Source organism: Vombatus ursinus, unplaced genomic scaffold (assembly GCF_900497805.2).
Source record: "Vombatus ursinus unplaced genomic scaffold, bare-nosed wombat genome assembly UNPS02014852.1, whole genome shotgun sequence".
NCBI classification, from domain to species: domain Eukaryota; kingdom Metazoa; phylum Chordata; class Mammalia; order Diprotodontia; family Vombatidae; genus Vombatus; species Vombatus ursinus.
The window spans coordinates 6,076,969-6,098,081 of NW_020954630.1; the positions used below are offsets into that span (position 1 = coordinate 6,076,969).

Sequence of the window (21,113 nt, forward strand, 5' to 3'; positions counted from 1 at the left end):
GAACAACTATCAGGCTGTTATAAATGGTTTTCTGTTTAGGTATAGGTTTAATAAAATGAAATCTAAGAGCAAGAATTTTTTTAAAAGATAATGAACTCAATTTTGATTGAGTTGCTAGGTTTTTTTTGTTGTTTTGTTTTGTTTTGTTTTTTTTTGCAAAAAACATCTCTAGAGCTCAGAAATTCAAACCTTGAGGTCAGGTCTAGAAAAACAGATTTGGGAGTCATTTAACTAAAAGGTAATAGTTAAAGCTGTGGAAGTGAATGTTTATCAAAAGAGAGTATAGAGAAAGAAGTGGACCAAATGGTGAAAGGCAGTTTGGTGTAGTGGACAGAATGCTGGACTACTTGGAGTCAGAAAGACTTGGGTTCAAATACCGCTTTTGATACTACCAGCTGTGTGACTCTGGGCAAGTCACTTAATTTCCCTTGGCCTTAGTATTCTCATCTGTAAAATAAGAAGTTTTTTTCTCCAACTCTAAAGAGCTGGCAACTATCTAGGTGGCACTGTAACAGACTGCCAGGTCTGGAGTTAGAAGACCTGAGGTTCAATCTGGCCTCAGATACTTACTAGGTGTGTGACCCTGGGGCAGTCACTTAATGCTGTTATGGTTCCTCATCTGTAAAATCAGCTGTAGAAGTAAATAGCAAATCACTCCAGTGTTGCCAAGAAAACCCCAAATGGGGTTATGAAGAGTCAGACACGACTAAACGACTGAACAACAATACTTTAAAGTTAGCAAAGAACTTTAAAAGTGAAGAACAGAAGGAAAACTTCAGGAACCTACACCTTAAAGGAGTTGGAAAAAGCATGAAGAACCAGAAACATCTCTAAATGTTTTATATTTCTAAATATAAAAACAAGGGAAGAAAGACTATACAAAACATGAATATTCAAATAAATATCCAAAACCAGCACCAAATACTACTGAGAAGGCAGGGATGAGGAAGACTGAATTTTTTTAAAAATTGACTTGGCAATTAGATTAGTAACTGTGAAAAGAATCATTTCAGTAGAGAAAGAAACTAGATGGCAAGAGATTAAGGAGAAAGTAGACAGACAATAAGGAAATAAAAGCATTAGATATAGACAACGTTACTGAGAAGTGTGACGGTGACAAGAAGTGAGACTAAACTTCTCTTTTGGAATAGAAAGGCAAAAGAAAAACTTGTTTAGGATTACAGAATATAAGCATGTTTGTAGATACATCAGAAAGAACCAGTGGAAACAAATTAGAGAAACATGAGAAGATAGCAATGATTGACCGCAGGACCACAGTCCTTTAGGAGGTGGGACAAGATAGTATTGAGGACACAGGTATGGAGATTACATTTAGCAAAGGATAAAGATAGTGCTTCCTCTCAAGCAGGAAAATAAACGATACTGGGTTTTTCAAACACTAAATGTTATCTGTCATAAAATATCATTTTTTTCCCCCTGAAATCTCTGTCATCTTTTCTTTCCATTTCCACTATCATCACCTTAAAATCTAGGCCTTCTTTACATCATCAATAGTCTCCTACCTGGTCTCTCTGCCTCCAGTCTTTCATTATTCCATTTCAACCTTCATTACTGCTGCCAGGTTAATTTTTCCAAAACACTTTTCTTCAATGTCCTTTCCCAATTAAATAATGTATAATGGTTCCCTCTTAGCTACTGCATTAAATTCAAATTACTGTGCATAACCTGAAAGGTTCACTGTAATATGGCCCACTCAAACAATTAAATCTTATCCAGCCACTCAACACAAACCACCTACTCTGGTCAGGTTGGTCTCCTGTCTCATACATATGCCATGGTGATGTACATGCCCTTCATTTCAACCTCAATTTTCCTCATGCAGCTTTCTCAGATTACATCCATGGCACTGAGCTCTCTCTTCTTTCAACTATTACATTTATGTAATATTATTACATTTATTTATATATTACATTTATCCCTTCTTTCAATTATTAGTACTTACTGTTTGTATACAGGATGTCCCAAAAATATTAGTGTAGTTTTAAGCTAAGGCTTTTGAGATACTCTATTTTAATTTTGTCTATATAAATTTCTTGACTACATATTAAGCTATTTAAAGGCAGGATCATGTCTTAAGGGACTTCTTGCATTCCTCACAGTGCTAACACTTCACGGTCATGTTATTTTATTGGTGAAAATATTCCCTCCACTAAAACAGATCACAACAGTCTCTGGAAATTGTTATGACCAAAAACTTCATCCCCCAACATCCAACCTTCTGATAATCCTCTCTGAGGATATCTTCTCTGAATTTAGCTAGGCTGGTTCGCTGAAAAAGGACATACAATCCATTGTGGGATTCATACTTGAAGCCTTTCCTACATTAATTAGGACATCTAAGAACTTGTGTTATGTTGGCAGTCTTCAAGAACCCAGGACGACCCTATGCCATAATGAATCAATGGAGCACAGGTTGGGTTGAGATGCCAAATAACAACATATTAGTTGAAGACTGCCCTGATTTGTAGTTAATAGTTGCTCCCTGCAAGGTCTAACATTTGTCTGTCTACTGATATTTCTCAACATTAAAAAGCTAAGACACATCTAGTGAACTGCATCTTTATTATGCCTTGTTGTCTATGGTTAACAAGTTTACTTAGAAATCATTTACTTATTATTTTGTCATTCATTTCTCTGCATATGTTTAGCCAAAAGAGATGTTATTACAGTAAAAGTAGCATTTTAATGCTAGTATATTGGCTGTGTTCCAGTATCTCATTACTGCTAATCCTATCCTGCCTTTTAATGTTGAATATGACTTAGAAATAACATTGGTATCACTATCTGACATATAGGTATCAATCACGGCCATTCCAAAACTCAGAGCCATATATCAAATAAGATGTAACCAACATGTGAGAGAGAGGGAGAGATCTCATCATCGCTGATGAAATGAGATCAGCACTTGCTTGGTCTAGAGTAGAACCTGCACAACCTGTGGCCTGCAGGCAGGCCAATGGATTTTGGGTGGCCCGCAAAAAATGTAGAGGATGTTTTCCTCTACATTTGGATCTTATTGTCAGCTAGAAAAAAATATTCAATGGTGAAATCTTACTCTCTACCCTTTTTCCTGCCCCTCCAACTCCACTCTCTTCATCCTACTGAAGCCATACTGTTGAAACTCATCTTGCTCTACTAATTCTTATTTTCCTAAATTCAATCATCAAGCTTTGACAGGGGATTTTTTGCTTTCTCTTTCCTAAATCCAGATCTCACCTCACTGCCTGGTAATCTTAACATTATGTATTCTCCACTAAGGCCTTCATCTCCACCAGTAATACAGACTATCCATCTTTAATATGGAAGAACCCATTATCTTCCAAAGTAGCGTGACCCACTTTTGTACAACAGTAATCGTTAAGAATTTTTTTCCCCTTATATGAGGACAAGTTTGCCTCTCTTCAACTTCCAATGATTGTTTTGAGTTTTCAACAAGTCAAATGTCTCTTCTACCTGACAGTCCCCCAAATATGTGAATTAAGCTTCACCCTGTCTTTTCTTTTCCAGGCTAAATATTTCAAGTTGCTTCAACTGATCTTCATATGGCAAGATCTCAAGGCCTTTCACCATTCTGGTCTCCTAATTTATCAATGTACTTCCTAAAATGTGATGCCCTCAGCTAAAAATACAACTCTTAACATGACATGACCATGGAAGAGTCCAGCAGGACCATCACATTTCTACTTGGCAATTCCTTTTCTCAAGTCTTCTGAATCCCTACTACATTCCTTATAGCAGCTGTTTCAAACCTTTTCCACTCTCAATTCCAAAACTAATCTCCTTTCCCTATACTCCCCACTTTACTACTCTCCACAGCTTCACTTTACACTTTACAAAGACCAGAGACATCTGACATTTGTTAGATTCTCTTCCTTTATAGCTCCAAATTTCTCTATCTTCATCCATACTTTTGCCCTTACTCATCACCTTAATCCCAATATAAACTATTCCATTCCTGCTATTTAGTTCTAAGTAATGATGAGTTCTAAGATACAGCTATATTAATGGGTATAACTGATATGTACACAACTTTTTTTTCCTTTATAAAGTACCTTATATATATTTTCTCATTTGATCATCATAGTAACCCTGTGGAATAGATTCCAAATTTTCCTGACTTCTTGTTTTCACTTTATTCCACTAGTATACCCTTTCCTTTAAATCTTTAATATCTACTTTGTGGTATTTAAGTGTCATTGGGTTTTTTTTTTTTCCCAGAGGCAAGATGAGAAGGGGAAAAAAATAAATGCTTGAGAATGGAAAGACAATTAATGACATTTTAAAAAAATTTTAAAAAAGCAAAAAATAAATACCTACTTTGCGCCACTGGCTCTTCTTCTGCCTACAGATATGCTTAGTCTTGCTTACTCTAAAAAGCCTTTCCTTTAATACAACAATGCCTCTAAAGATACTATATCATCTCTTCCCTTATTATTAAATGTCTCACAAGTAACAGATTACTTCTGCTAGTTCTGCAGCCTTACTACCCACCAAAACATGTATCAACTTCCTGCAATGTAGCTTTCATCCCATGACTACTGAAATTATCCTTTCCAATGTTTTCAATAGCCGTGTAACAACCCAATTCAAAGACTCTTCTCAATACTCACATTCCTGGAACATTAACAGACTTTGCCACTTGAGCAACGTCCTTCTTCTTGACAGTCTCTATAGTCTCTTGGATCTTTGAACTACATTACCCCAGGCCTCTTCTTAACCTCTCCTTCTGCATTCTTGACGACAGCTGCTCTGCTCTTTTCACCTATGGTTTTTAGGGTTTTATCCTCGGCCATCAGCTCTACATTCTTCCCAATAGCCATCCCATTCATTTAGAGATGATTTTTAAATTTGTAATTCTAGCCCTGATCTCTTTCCTAAGTTTCAGAGACATGTCAACTATCTACTGAGCCTCTTCCTGTTACCCCAAAATCAATAAGTAAAAATCCTCCCCACAAAAAGCCCATTCCTCTCTCATAATTTCCCTATTTCTTTTTTGAAATTATTAACATTTTGTTTTTATGTAACATTGACTTCTGGATACATTCCTCCCCTCTACTATTCAGATAGCCTTTCCTTTTAACAATGATTTAAAAAGAGAAAATTTTAAAAGAGTTCAGCAAAAACCAATCAACACATCCAACACTATCTGACAGTATTTGAAATACTATACACTCACTTCTGCAATGAAAGGAGGGAGGTGATTTTTTTTTCAACTCTTTTGGGAGAGGGGGACAAGCTTTACCATTATAATTACACTATCTTCAATTTTATCATATTGCCTCCCCTATTTATAAATGGCACTACCATTTTCCTACCAGTCAAACCTTCTCAAAGTCTTAGTCATTTGTGCCCACACCTTCCCTGAATGCCCATGTCATGACAGTTGCCAAACCCAATGGACTAAACCTCTATCATTTCCCATCACTCCCTTTTGCTTCCACTTTCATGGTCTAGGTCCCCTAACCAGTCTCCAATGCTTCATTCATCTCCAATTTTATCCTCTTTACCACTACTAGAACAATATGCATTAGCTCACAAGTCCAGTCACATTATTCCAGTGTTCAAAAATCTTCAATGGCTTATCAATTCCTACCAAACCAAATTAGAAATTCCTTAGCGTTCAAGGTCCTCCACAATCAAACATCAACCTATCTTTCTAATTTGACCTCACATTTCATTGCCCTTTGCATAACAGTCTAGAAAACTAGACTTTCTATCCTTTCCACCTAAACACATCTCCATAATCTTTATCCCCAGAGTACCCCTTATTCCTCAAATCTCTGGCTATCAAAATCCTTCAACACTCAATAAAATTGATAGACCTATGAAATCAACAACAAAGCTTCAGCTGGAAATGGTGTCTCTAGTGTTAAAACTCTTAGAGAATTTTATTATAATATCTCTCATGCCTTTATTAAAATCTATTTTTGTATTACAGTTAAGGACTTTGTGGAGAGACCTTCTCTCTCAGTTTCCTAACACTGTTCTCTGAGCACAATGTAAGCTTAATAAATGTTTGGATCAAATTGAGGGTTCAAAGACTGGCATTATCTCCCCAACTACATCTTTTGAGAACTCAATTAACTGCATATCAACCCTAAGATATGTGCCTTAAGATGCAAAGTGATGCTCACAGCAGATGAAATAATTTCCAGTTGATCATATAAGACCAATTTGCAGATCCTTTACTGTATCCTCAAACACAACCACATAAAACAATCAGAAGAGTATTAGCCCTATTTTCCAAGGTCCTTTATTCATTCTATTCCTTGCACTTCTCTTACTTACATTTACTGCTATAGATCTATCTATCCATACTATCTACCATACCTTAACATGGCCTAAAGTCAAATGATCTTTGTAGAAACAGAGAAACATCATTAATTTAAGTAGTTACTGGTTATCTAAAGGTTAACAAGAAAATTCTTTGTTTCAATCTTTTTGTTGAGAATCTTTCTAAATGAGTACAACAAATTGAATCTTTATTTGCTGATCGGTATAAAGTATCTATCTCGGGGAACATTATGAACAAAAATTTTTATCGTACAACCTTATTACATAGGAGATATAGTAGAACTTAATCTCTAATGATAGAACAAAAGCTCCATTAGAGCAGATAGTGTTCCTGATTGACCGACCTACAATGAAGGGTGCTGTGTGTGTGTGTGTGTGTGTGTGTGTGTGTGTGTGTTCACTTTCAATTTCCTTTTTTGTTAAGGGGGAGGGGTTGTTGGAGGAAAGAGGGAAATCAAATTAGCTTTTAGGTTAACTGGTATCCACTTAATTGAAAGGTTCTATACTAAGATACGCTACCGGTAGGCAGTAGTAGCATGCTACACTGTTTCTGCAATCTATTTTCTTGCCTTTCTTCCTATAGATGGCAATGATGGTCATAGCTTTGAAATCAGTAGCATTTTCTCAGCAGCACTCCATATCCTTCGCAGAGACCATCCCACTAACTAATGAAAAGTCCTCCCTGAGGCTAAAGATTTAAGCTGGAAAAGCCACTAAATTCAAGAGCTTGACCTTTTGGCATGGCTCTGACAGTAGTACCTATTTTCTAAAAAGTTGCTATCAACTCCATCTCATGTTATGGCAGGTTCTCTACACTTTGCAGAAACTCCTTTGGTATTTCTATCCATGTTCAAAAAGTTGCATGCAAATGCTTTAGGAAAAAAAAAAACTAATATTCCTAAAATAATCTACATGTCTGTCTATGTGTATGTGTGTGCGTATCTTCACCTTTTATGACAAATGTACTTTACGTGGATTTGGGATTATAGACCTTGCAAGGTATGAAACCAGTTTATAAATTAAGTATTTGATTCAGACCCTTGACACTGGTATAAGGAACTCCCAATAAGGAAATCCCCTTTACTAATTGGTACTGAGGCTACTTGGGGCACTAAAATGTCAAATAACCTGCCCAAGGGTCACACAGTCATAAGATATTAGAGGGAGGCTTCAAACTCAGGTACTTTGGACACCAAGGTTAATGCTGTATCTACTACATAGTATTTGTCCTTCTAGGAGTGAGTCAGTAAATGTGTTAACACCTGGCTCTCAGAGGAAAAAGTATGCAAAACACAATTTTAAGTTTAATCTTAATTATTAACATCTTCAACACTTTAGGTCTAGACAATCAACAAAATGATAAATCAAGCCCTGATTTGCAGCGTTTGTCCATTTCCAAGGCAAAAAATGCTTATACTAAAAATGTTACAATCTGCTCAAAGTTCAAGTGGGCTTCAGCACACCCCTGTACTTTTCTAATATACCATAAGATATAGACAAATAGCTCCTAAAACAGTTAATCATAAAGTAATATACTTTTAAACAAACCATACTTTCCCTCAGCTATTCACTCTCTGTTTCTACTTTTCAAACCAGAAAGAAAGGGGCAGCTAAGTGGTGCAGTAGGGGCAGCTAAGTGGTGCAGTGGATAGAGCACCGGCCCTGAAGTCAGGAAGACCTGAGTTCAAATCCGGCCTCAGACCAAACACTTGACACGTACTAGCTGTGTGCACTTGGGCAAGTCACTTAGCCCCAACTGCGTTACCAAAAAAAAAACCCAAAAAAACAAAAAAAACAAAAAAAAACCAGAAGGGCTTTCCATAGACTACATTCCCCTAGCTACCTGGCTCTGCCTTGTCATATGGCAACCCACAAGAAGATGGATGTACAGTAAGAGCAGCACTGAATGCATTGGCATTAATCTATTCACTTCTAAAATACTGTACAATGCTACTATTTTCTTCCCAGGCCCTTTTCCTCAGGCCTTCAAAAAACTCTACTCTCAAAAGGACTGGTATAGAGTGAGTGAATGCTGTTAAATATCTTCATTCAGCAATTTTATTTTATGCTTATTATTTAATGATTCAGAATTCTATTAAAGCAAACTTAACATGATGTATAATAAATGTCTGTCATTTTAGTCAGTAATAATTCTTACGAATAGAATAGTAAGCTATAGTTTAAATCTTCAAAACTAAGTCCAAGATATTACTCCTCTCCAATTTTCACTCAGAATCACAGAATCTGAAAGTTGGAAAGGACCTCAGAGGCCATCTGGTTCAACTCATTCATATAACCACTAGAATATACTTAACAAGTGATCGTCTGGCCTCTGCCTGAAGACTCCCAAAGACTGGAAACTTCACAAAGCAATCTATTCCACTTTTGGACAGCTTCAACTGTGAGGAAACTTTTCCTGAAGAGAAGCCAAACTTTGCCTTTTTCTTTCTATCCATTCATTCATCCAGATTCTCTTCTTTGGGACCAAACAGAACATGTTTATTCCCTCTTCCAAATGACAGCCCTTCAAATAACACAGCTGCCATGTCCTAAGTCTTCTCTTCTCCGGCTCTTTCAACCAATCCTGCTGTTACAGACTCAAGGATCTTTACCATCCCAGCTGCCCTCCTCTGAACAACCCCCAGAATCAGAATGTCCTTAAACTGAATACAATAATCCAGAAGAGGTCTGACACAGGATCACCTCCCTGTTCTTGGAAGTCAGGACCCTGAAAATCACACTGACTTTTGGGGCTGCCACTTCACAGTGATGATTCATATTGAATTCCTAATCCACCCAAACCACCAAATCTTTTTCACAGCTCATCTACCCACCTCACCTGTCTCATGTTTGTTTTTACCCTAGCACAAGATTCTCCATTTACCCCTATTAGATTTCATCTTTATTAGATTCAAGTCAATGCTCTAGACTTTCTCGATCCTTTTGGACCCTGACTACCATCCAGTTTATGGTTCAATAATCACTCCCAGCTCTGGGGCATCTGCACAGGTGAAGAGTGTGTCCTCTATTCCTTTAGTCATGGATAAAAATGTTAAAAGGCACAAGGTCAAACACAAATCCCTGGGGGTACTTACTAGAGAACTTCCAGTACATTTACATTGAGTCATTAATTATTCTGAGTTCAGATAATCCAATCACTTCTGAATCTATTTGATTGTATTATTAACATATCTGTCTTTTGCACAAGAACAGTATGAAATATTGTGTTAAAAGCTTTGTTTAAAAACTAGATTAACTATATTTATAGCATTGCCCTCATCTACTACTTTAGTGATACTGTAAAAAATGAAATAAAGGTTAGTCTGGTATCACTTGTTCATGATGAACCCATGTCCTTTGTAATTAATGTTTCATCTTCTAGATGTTCATCAACCATCTCACTTCTTTTGCATATACACAGCTGTTTGTATTTTATAAACAAATTAATCCAGAATTAATGTAGGTATCATAAAGTGGCACAAAAGTATTATAGAGCCATAATCACGTACTTAATGATTTTTAAACCCTTATATTAGTTTGAATAAAAATGTTAATGATTTAGTATCTGTACTTCTCATTTTTAGGTTTAGAAATGTACAGGCATATTAATAAGAAGTTACAATGTTCAAAATACATAGTTCTCTATTTAGTTTACTGTTTTAGACAATTCATTTGAAAACTGTTAACTGCTGCTATATTCCTTAGACCACAGCTTCTACTATCTAAAACAATGAAAATAGGCGGGTTCAAGGAAAATACCAACTTCTCATTACTTCACTGATCTAAATAAATACTCTGAGAACTAATTAACTAATATGCAATATTACTAGAACTATGACTAATGCATATGAAACTTTTAAGTGTAAAGTCCATTACTTTGGAATTTTTTAAAGTGCGACTTACATGTGCTACATTTGATGGTCGGTTAATCTGCTGAATATCAGCACTATTAGTAATGTTTCTCAATGTCCGTACAGCTGGACTCCAAGTAGCCATCATTTCTGGTCTTTCAGAGCTTTGGATACCTTGTCCTGAAGCCATTAAATTACTTCGGACATCCGGAGGCAAAATGTTGCTTGGAACTGGTGGGACATTGGCACATAAATTTATTAAACCAGACTCCTTTCCCTGAGGAAGTCTGCGCTTTGCTGCAGCTATCTGTGGGACTTCAGCTGGGGTCCAATTCAGATTTCTCTCTTGTTTTTCAGGTGAGGAATCTGAGGAATCATCAAACATCAATTCCCCTTTAGATTTTTCAGTGTTTGATTTAGGTGAAAATGGTTGGTCACCTAATGTTGATCCTTCTTGAGAACTTGCAGGACTTGATAATTTTTCATCTGTACTGCCTTCATTTTGAGAATCCTGCTCTTCATTTTCGACTTCATCCTCTTCCTCCTCCTCCTCTTCCTCCTCCTCTTCTTCTTCATAAATAATTAGACGAGGATGATAAAAGCCTTCCTCCTTTTTAGTTTTATCAGATATTGAATCCAGGACCCAGTCTGGTGTCACAATTTTAATGCTTTCTCGCTTAAGAGCACATTCATATTTTTCCTGAGGAGAAAATAAAAAATAAATTAAAAGCCCTACAATTCAGTTTCTCTCCTTTCACTATAACTTGGTAATCAAATAATTTCCTGGAAGCCTGTATAAATAAAAAACGATTACAGCCTTCATGCCACAATATAGAAGAACCACTGTTGATCTATGTAACTAAAACTTAAAGTAAAAAATAGTTCTGAGATGATTATATTAAGCTTACCTGTAGAAAGAACCTAAATATCAATTTAGTCACAGCATATTGAACTCAAAACAACAAAAACATCATATTCCAAATGACTAGAGGATTCATCATCTTATATATCCATGAAAAGTTCAATGTAAAATGAACTTTAGTAAAAACAAATCCTATATGTAAAAAATGAAAGGCACTTTCTATTTAAGGAATGCTATGGCAATTTCCTTTTCATAAAGATAGACTTTTACATATAGGATTTTAATAAAGTATACCTCTTTTAGGAAATACTAAACATATTATAATGACATCCCTTTTAATATTGGAATGTAACAGGATTGGTGAACAAGAGCTAGAAAGAGAGTTATTTAATGGTAATGGAAAACAAGGAATAGAGAGAGAGGAGGCAAAGGTGATTTCATCAATACAAAGAATAGAACTTGCATAAGGAAACTCCGTCTCCAATGCAGATGGGCACCTTTTTCTGTAACTTATAATCTCAGAAAGTTGCCTCGAGTGTTCACAGGCTAAGTAACTTGCTTAGGGTTACACAGCCAATGTGCATCAGAGGCAGGGCATTAGGCCATGCTGCCTCTCAAGGGAAGCCAAAGAAAATTTAAATTCAATTATGGTCAAGCAGTTAGTATAACTCTTCCACTTAGGCTCTATCTTTGGTTCTCTACTGTTCTTTCTCTGTACCTCTATATGTGCCCTCTGGTGGTCTTATCCAATATGATGGCTTCAATAACCACCATGAGGACGATGACTCCTAAATCTATAGATAGATAGCCCTAATGTCTAACTCTGAACTATATTTCAAAATATCTGTTGGTCATTAACACATGAATGTCCTGTCAGCACATCGAACTTCACACACCTAAAACTGAACCATCAGCTGCCCAGTCTTTAAAAACCTCAGAATCATTTAATTCAACATTTACTAGCACACACAATATATAAAAACACACAAGCTAAGCACTGAAGATATTTCAAGAATTGGCAATTTCATAAATGTAAATACTACCTCTACGTACTGTTTTTCTACCTTCACCTAATGTAGAATCTTTGAGTATTAGAAAAATATAACAATCAACCTTCTAGTAATGAAACACTACAAACTATTAAGTCTGTTGTTTCTTGAAAAAAGAACAAATCAGTCCATCCCCAATCATGGTTAAAAACATTTCAGTCTGGTAAACTTTTCAGAATGTGCTTTCAAGTGTCATCGCCACACCATGATGAGCCATCCAATTAAGACTGTAGGACACACGAAGCAACATAATCCCTGCCCCAAAGAAGCTACTAAGCTAATAGGATAATCCAACATATATACAAATAAACCTGAAATAAAGTAAGTGATAAGGTAATTGAGAAAAGGGATCACTTGCATCAGGAAGGTTTGACAGACATGACATTTCATGGGCTGAAAAGAAAGGAGAAAGATTTCAACAGACAAAAAGGGTTTGGGGGGGAGGGGGGTATGTGAGGGTAGTCCAGGAATAGAAGAAAACCTACACAAATGCAGAGTGGGGGAAAGAAAAGATAAGAATGAAAAAAGACTAATACACCAGTATAATTTGAGTACAGTCTACAAAGGGAAAAGTATGAAATAAAGACAGAAAAGGTAGGTGTAGAAGCTGGACCGTAGAGAAACTTATGATGTTTTTAAGGGATGTGAGAGATAATTGAAGTTTTCAGTCAAGCAAATAACAAAGTCAGACCTATGCATTACCAGAATTACTCAGGCAGAGTAAAGAGTTGGATGAGCGAGGGCAGATTCAAAACAGAGAGGTCAGTTAGGAAACTCTGACAATAGTTCAAGTAAGAAGTATTGAGCATATGGCCACAAAAATATTGCTTAGTTGACAAAAAAGGAAAATGACAAATGCTGGAGGGGCTGTAGAAAATGCACTGCTGTTGGAAATATGAATTGGTCCAGCCATTATCAAAAGCAATTTGGAACTATGCCTCCAAAATTACTAAATTGTGAACATACTTTGACAAGCGATACCACTACTGAGCCTACACCACAAAGAGATCAAAGAAAAAGGACAAGGACCAATATATACAAAAATACTTAGAGCACTTCTCTTTATAGTACCAACAAACTACAAAGTAAAGGGAATATCAATCAATTGAAGAAAGGTTGAACAAATCATGGTACAGAAATGTAATGGAATACTACCATGCCATCAGAAACAATGAAGGAAAAAGTTTTAGAGAAATTTTGGAAGACTTGAATGAACTAATGTGAAGTGAATGAACAGAACCAAAACAACAATTTATACAATAATAACAACCTTCTAAAGACAAGCAACTCTGACCAAACACAATTCCAGAAGAACCACTATGGTGGATGCTTTGTTGTTCAGTCATTTCAGTCATGCCCAACTCTTCATGACCCCATTTGGGGTTTTCTCGGCAAAAATACTGAAGTAGTTTGACATTTTCTTCTCCTCCAGCTCATTTTATAGATGAGGAACTGAAGCAAAATGACTTAAGTGACCTGCTCCAGGTCACAAAGCTAGTATCTGAGGCCAGATTTGAACTCAGGAAGATGAATCTTTCTGACTCCAGGCCCAAAGTTCTATCCACTGTGCCACCTAGCTGCTCGATAGCTACCTACTTCCTAAAAGATAAAAGAAAAAAGGGAACAAGCACTTATAAAGTACCTACTATGTACCAGGCATTGTGCTGTACTTTACAGAAATTATCTCATTTGATCCTCCTAGTAAGTGTTATGATCATCATTTTACAGTTGAGGAAACTGAGGTAACCAGAAGTTAAGTGACTTGCCCCAGGTCAGAAAGCTAATAAGTGCCTGAGGCTGGATGTGAACTCAGGTCTTCCTGACTCCAGGGCCAGCACTCCATCCACTGTCATGTGCTGTCAGGGACTGATGACTAGGAACAGAATGAGAAATACATTTTTAGACATGGTCAGTGTAGGGATTTGTTTTGCTTGAGTTATGCAAGGATTTTGTTTTTCTTAATTTTTCAACCTGAGGATAGGGAAGGGAAGAGGGAAAGAAAACAGATGCTTGCAATATTTTTTTTTAAAATAAAGTTCAAAAAAATTTGAGGGTAATTTAGGGCAGATCGGTTTTTTTTTTTTTTTCCAGTTCACTCTGGGCAATATCCTCAAGAGGCAACTAGATATAATATAAATACCAAGAGGCAATAGTTTTAGTATTCCATCTACCACTTGCCTGATATATGACCTTGGGGGTGTTGTTTTTAACCTCTGTGGGACACAACTGACTCTTTTTTTTAAGATAGAGGAGGGAATGAACAGAGTACAATACATCTTTAACTGACTAAAAGACTGCTGCTGGACCAGATGTTATCTTATCATGGCTCTCAGATGTTAAATTTATGATTCTACTTAAAAACAGAGCAAATCCTTAACCTGTTTTAAAGAAAAACACACCAATGAGTTGAAAGAAGTCACGTAAGCATCTGGATTCCAAAGGGATGATTAAAGTGATAATCATGGAATTACAGGGCTGTAAGGGACATTGGAAAACATCCAGCTTTTAGCAGCAATTCTGCAAGCATATAGAAAACATGCTTTCTTTTTTCCAATTAACTCAATCAACCAACATTTAATTTAGTAAATGCCTACTATGGACCAGACACTGTAGTAAGTACTGGAGATACAAAGAAGAACAAAAAATAATTCATACCTTCAAGGAGTTCACAGTCTAACAGAGGAGATAATATGAACAGAACTATGTACAAATAAGCTAAAAATGGGATAAATTTGGGGAAGGAAGTTAGGGAGAATGTCAAAAGGAAGGCTGAGAAAGGCATATGAAAGAACCTGAGACTTGAAGAAAGCCAGGGAAACTAGGAGGCGGTGGCAATGAGGGAAACCATTCCAGGCATGAGGTATAAACAGTGAAAATATTCAAAGTCTGGAGGAGTGTTCTGTGTGAGGAACTTCTAAAATTACAATTCAGAACTGCAAAAAGAAAGCTTTTCTAGTATCCAAAGAAAGATGCAGAAAAAAAATTAAGGCTGAGGTGTATACTGCTAAATTGTTTCTTGTATTTTTCACTTGGATTGTGTCACCAAATAATAGTTAATATGACCATATTCACCCTAATCTGTTTTTGTTATGAAGAAATAATCATTATCTGCAACAAACAATTAACTCGAAGGATGAACAGTACAAAATACAATTCTGCATTCTATGGTTTACAGATATTTATAAATTGTTTAGCCTCAAAAGTTTCTATAAAATGGGGAAGAGAAACTCCTTGATAGGGAATGATGACACTTATCCTTCAAAGATCTTCCACTTTAGTACATCTACTATAGCATAGCTAACCATTTTCCTTTATTTCTTTTTAGATTCACCACTTAGGGAAATTTGGGTAAAAATTCCATCCTTCAAAAAAGATAGTGAATCATTCATAATCATCTTGTTTTGGTCTACCTGAAATTCTTAAGTAGTCAAAACTTTTCTCTCCTAAAAGGAACTTACCTGCTTTCAAAAAGATATCCAGTTCTTTGAAGAATAAGAGAAACATCACTTTGTATTCCATACAAACATACACGTAAAATAAATTGTACTTTGAAAACTTTTTTGGGAAGAAAATCTGTAGTCTGTTTCTGGTAAGCTTGAGTATAAAATGCAATTTTTCTTAATTAATTTTCTAAATGTAAGCATTTTTATTTTAAAGAGCTAAATCTCCAAACTGAGAAAACCAAATATTGATTTTTCTATTTTATATGATTCCATTCTGTAATTGATTCTATTCTCTAACTGCCTAAGCCATGTCTCTGAATTAAGTTCATAAGTTCATGAGTCCAGAAGTTCCATTTTCTCTTGAGTTAATTTAAAATTCAGCTGCCCTATAAATCACCTTAATTCAAAGAAATATATTATCTCTACCCATCTTACTGCCCATGCACAATTAAGGTAGACTTGTTATCTTACTAAAGAGCCTTGCACATCCACGTACAATTAAGGGAGATCTGTGATCTCACTACAAAGCCTGTCAAGATGCAGGCAGGCAGCAGGGAATCTCTTATCTCTGCAACATTGACTGCCCTTTAAAAAAGTCTGGTTTATTAGCAGAGTGACACTAACTAGCCATGCAGGTGGACACTACCAAAGAGCTTTCCATAGCAACAAGATGGAAGTAGAGGTTGTTGCTAACCCTGCATTCCAGACTTCTATTCAATCATATTGTTTTCCATCATGTATGCTACTTTAGACTTAGTAACTAATCATGTTGTTTTCCATCTGTGATGCTTCCTGTTGTTTTCATGTACTTCCCAAAAATACATAAAGGCCAATAAGCCCTATCTCATGGTCTTTTGGCTGATTAAGGAGGTAAGAATCACTTTATCGGTAATTGCTAGCCTAACCAACAAATTGAACAGGCTCAGAACTTTGTGCCTCAGTTTACCTTAATTTCAATCATGACAAAATTGCTGGAGTTTCTTCATGCCTAAGATATCTAACACATCATCTTATGCCACAATTCATGGGGATCTTGAACAAGGAATACTTCATAGCCAACACTGAACAAGTGTCCACATAGTTTAGGTCACAGTTAGAGTTTGTTTCATCAAGTAGGATGATCATTACTTAACTTTCAGCACACCTTCTGAGAATCATTATCCCAAAGCATTCAATCCTTTACCCACTCCCCTCTAGAAGGTTTCTTTTCTCCAGCAGGTCAAAGAAACCCAAGAAATATTTCCATTAATTGAAATAATAAAAGAGACTTCTTCCATCTGATCTTTACCTTCCAGGCACGGGTGGAGAAGAGAATAGGCCCAAAGATGGATCATTATCTTACTAGTATCTTCAAAGCAAGAGAAAAGGCAAAGTTAACTAGATGAGAGGTATTTTCCCTAGGTCTGCTTATTACTCTTAATCCATTTTCCCAGATCACAGCTTTTGTTCTTAACCTTTTATACACATACCAGAAAGAAAGATGGTAGGCCTAAAACAAAGGGGGAAAGGATTAGGGATGGCACTGTTTCTCAAAGAAGTTTTAAGCACTGACAAGGTTTCTTTCATTCAGGTAATTTGGAAAAGGACTTGAGACTTAAGAAATATTAATTTCTCAACCTTTTCAGTTGAATTTAAAATGTCACTTTAACTTGTCTCAACTTCAATTAGATAAACTTTGTGATGATAAAAAAAAAATATAACTAGACAGTATAAAATACCTGAAAGTATACCTGCCAAAACAGACACAGGAACTATGTGAACATAAACATAAAACACTTTTTATACAAATAAAGTCAAATCTAAATAATTGAAGTAATACTTATTGTTCATGGGTAGGTAAAGCCAATATAATAATAAATGACAATTTTACCTGACCTATTTATTTCATGCCATCCCAATTAAATTACTAAAAAATTATCTTGAGTTAGAAAAAATAATAACAAAGTTCATTTGGAAGAATAAAAGGTCAGGAATTTCAAAGAAACCAAGGGAAAAAACATGTAAAGAGGAAACAGACTCAACAGTATCAGACCTTACCCTATATTATAAGAGGAGAGCATTGTTGAAGTGTAAAATGGATGTTTTATTACTTAACCTTTCTTGTATAAATAAAACCTATGCCACCTAGAAGGAATGCAAAAAATTGGGGAAAAAACTTTCATAGACAACTCTCAGATAGGTTTAGAATATCTCAGATTGGGTTACAATATTGCTGTGATATAGGAATGATGAGCTGGTTGACTTAGAAAAACGTGGAAAGATTTGGACTATGAAGGAAAATGCTATCCACCTTCAGAGAAACAGATGAGAAGTGGAAATAAGCATAGTACAATCTTACATATATGTGTATGAGTACATATGGGTAATATGTGTATGCTTATAGATATCTATGTATACGTATATGTATATTTATCCACACTTAATTGTAGCCTTCTTTAAGGTGGGATGGAAGGAGAGATAGGAAAAAAAGCAGTAAGTACACAACAGAGAACAAAAGAAAACCTACAAGGAAGCAAAGAAGAGCTGGGCAGCTTTGAAAACAATATGTAGTATTTATTTATTTATTTATTTATTTAGTTGGCTAGGCAATGGGGTTAAGTGACTTGCCCTGGGTCACACAGCTAATAAGTGTGTGACTGAGGCTGCATTTGAACTCAGGTCCTCCTGAATTCAGGGCCACTGCTCTATCCACTGCGCCACCTAGCTGCCCCAATATGTAGTATTTATTACATAGGCTTTCTTGAAATGGAAATGTATTGTTTTATATTGAATCCTCTCTTACATTCTGCTGTGTACATGACAATTTTTTCTCATTTTATATTTAAATTTAAATAAATTTTAAAGTTTACAAAAAAAGTTTAAATTTACAGTTAGTCTACAGTCATATCTATTTCAACTTACAACTTTTTCTACCTGCAAAGTACGATAGAAAATGAACTAGGTTAACTCTTGAGAACAGCCTAGCTGGTTCTAGCTCTGACACTTGACAAGAATGTTATGCATGATATTGGGTAAGGCAATTAACCTTAGCCTCAGTTTCTTCATTTATAAAATGAAGACAAGTTAACTTGCTGGTCAACATGATATGTGAATATCATAGAAAAACATTTCGAAAAGGCTATTTAATTACATACAACTGCAACACGAACATATCAATAAAAGGAAGCTGAAGTATTAATTGAAAAACTAATGAAGGTCTAAGAGAAGAGATAATGAAACAACTTTTCCCTCATAGCAGAGAGGTGAGGGACTACTATGAGAGAAAACTGTATACAATGCCAGTTTCTACTGGATGCTCTTTTGCTTAATTGATTTTCTTTGTCCTAAGGAATAATTTAGGGTATTAATGGTAATGTAAACACAAAAAGAGTCAATAAAATGTGTTTTTAAGTCCTCTAGGCATTCAAGATACTATTAATTTCTATGTCTACCAAAGGAATATTATATAGCAATGGAAAAGTTATCCCTACTGACAGAAGCATTTTTAAGATTTGTCATTTCATAGTATTATTTTAATTTTATACCATTTCAATAACAATATTTTTTAAGTGCTTATTATGTGCCAGGCATTGTCCAACTGCAAAGAATGAAACAGCCCCTACCCACAAGGAGCTTACATTCTAACATGGACGGCAAAGACATAATAGTAATAGAAAGTGAATAAATAAAAATACAAAATAGTTCAGCAGAACTTAGCTTAGGAGGGAAAGAACTAGTAGCTGGGGAGATCAGCAAAGGCTTCATGCAGAATATGGTGCTTAAGTTGTGTCTCAAAGGAAGAGAAGGATTCAAGGAGGCAGAGATAAGGAAAGGGTCCATTCTAGTCAGGCAGGATGGGCCAGGGCAAAGGCAGCAAGGGGAGATGAAGTCTTAGTTTGTAGCCAGGTTATGAAGGGAGTTAAAAGCTAAATAAGAATATATACTTTATCCTAGAGGCAATAGGAAGCTATTGGAGTTGATTGCTGAAGAAAGGGAGTTATGGTCAGATATAAGCTGAAGTAAAATTATTTGTTAGCAGCATATAGGATGGACTGGTAGTGAGATACCTTGAAGCAAGGAGACCAATTAGGAGGCTATGGTAATAATCTAGATGAAAGGAGATGAGGGCCTGAACTAAGATGGTAGCTGTATGAATACAGAGAAGGGGTCTGAGAACTCGATAATCTTGAAATCTTAGAAACAATGAATTCTTATATTGGTTGCACAGTCTTAAAAGTATACATTCACAACAATAGCTAATAATTTCCTCAACTTTCCTTCTTCACTGAGCATACTTTGGAATATTAGGGCGTAGGATCAGAGAAATCAATATTATACTAATGATTTATTGGTAAGCACTAATTAGTAAATAAATATCTATGAATTTCAACTCAGAATAATCCTAAAAGGTAAAAAATATGCAAATAACAGATTCATGCTCCCAAATTAAATAATTAATCTTTTATTATTCAATTTCAACCAGTTTACAGAAGGATCCAGAAGTATCTGAAATTTTATCTATAATGATACAGGAGATGAATCTCATGTCTAAGTTGCTAGTAAAACCTAGTTAAGAGTATAATGTAACCTCTTAGGAGATATAAGCCTTATTCTCTTGAAAGGGACCTTTATCATACTGAAGACTAATTTATCGGGCTTCTGAAAGTCTTTTTATAATTGTGTTACCATTTACCATCAAGAGATCATTAAGTGCTCAGACTCCCAGATACAATCTAGTTAGAAGTCACTGACACAGAGGAATCAAGAAACAACTTTAAGTGTACCTACTCTTCCTTCTGTCATCACAGGCTTAGGAAGGTAGGGATGAGCCAATCAACTACCTTGAAACTGGATACCTACTGAGGAGGAGTCAGCAGGTCTATCTCCAGCACCACATCATGAATGAATACTATTACCACCTAAAGGTTACCAATCTATAGAATCTCAGAAAATGAACAGATCAGGGCTGCTGATACAGCATTATTCCTAGATACCACATACAGCTTCTACTTGCTCCTTCATTTATGCCTCTCCACAATAGGAAAGAATTGCTATCCAATTTCAGAACCAGACCCTCCCTGTGTACTAATAATTCAATCCTAGGTCTTCAATGCTATCACCCTGCCTAAGTCACTCTCCCAGTAGAGTAAATGGGTTTGACTACATGGTCTACAAGGTCTCTTTCCACACTAAGTACACTTATTCTATACACCTGGTAGCTAACTTTCTTTCATCCCGATTTTAAAGTTTTATTATCTCATTCCCCCAAGGGTCAAGAGGAAGCTACTAGGTTTCTACAGAGTAAGAAAAACTAAGGCAAGGTGTAGCCTGGGAAACTAGAAGGACAAGGAAAATGTGGAAGGGTCTGCCCCTAGTAATCTGAACAGAAACTCTGTCTCTGTTTAAATTCTCCTGACTGGGGGTGGGGGGGGGGGGGAGGAACCAAGATCTCAGAAAAAGGTAGAAGGCCAAAGCAGGTAGCTCACGTTTCTATTTGCTAGATATCAAAGCTGTTAAGAGCCATATGAAAAAATGCTCCAAATCACTAATAATCAGAGAAATAAAAGCAACTCCAGGGTTCCATGTCACACTCATCAGATTGGCTTAGTCGACA

At 36.0% G+C, this 21,113-nt stretch overlaps 1 protein-coding gene across 3 annotated transcripts in view; it reads right to left on the reverse strand.

Annotated features, from left to right (window-relative positions):
- Nucleotides 1-21,113, reverse strand: part of PAXIP1 (PAX interacting protein 1) — an 88,706-nt gene that overhangs the window by 42,719 nt on the left and 24,874 nt on the right. For 2 of the 3 annotated variants that reach the window (XR_003567211.1, XM_027840994.1), the window contains exon 6: nucleotides 10,219-10,866. The exons of the other annotated variant lie outside the window; for it this stretch is intronic. Coding sequence is in view for 1 of the 2 variants with exons in the window: in XM_027840994.1 (XP_027696795.1) it covers nucleotides 10,219-10,866 (648 nt within the window). In the remaining variant the exon portion in view is untranslated. The remainder of the gene's footprint in view (nucleotides 1-10,218; nucleotides 10,867-21,113) is intronic. 3 annotated transcript variants of the gene reach the window in all.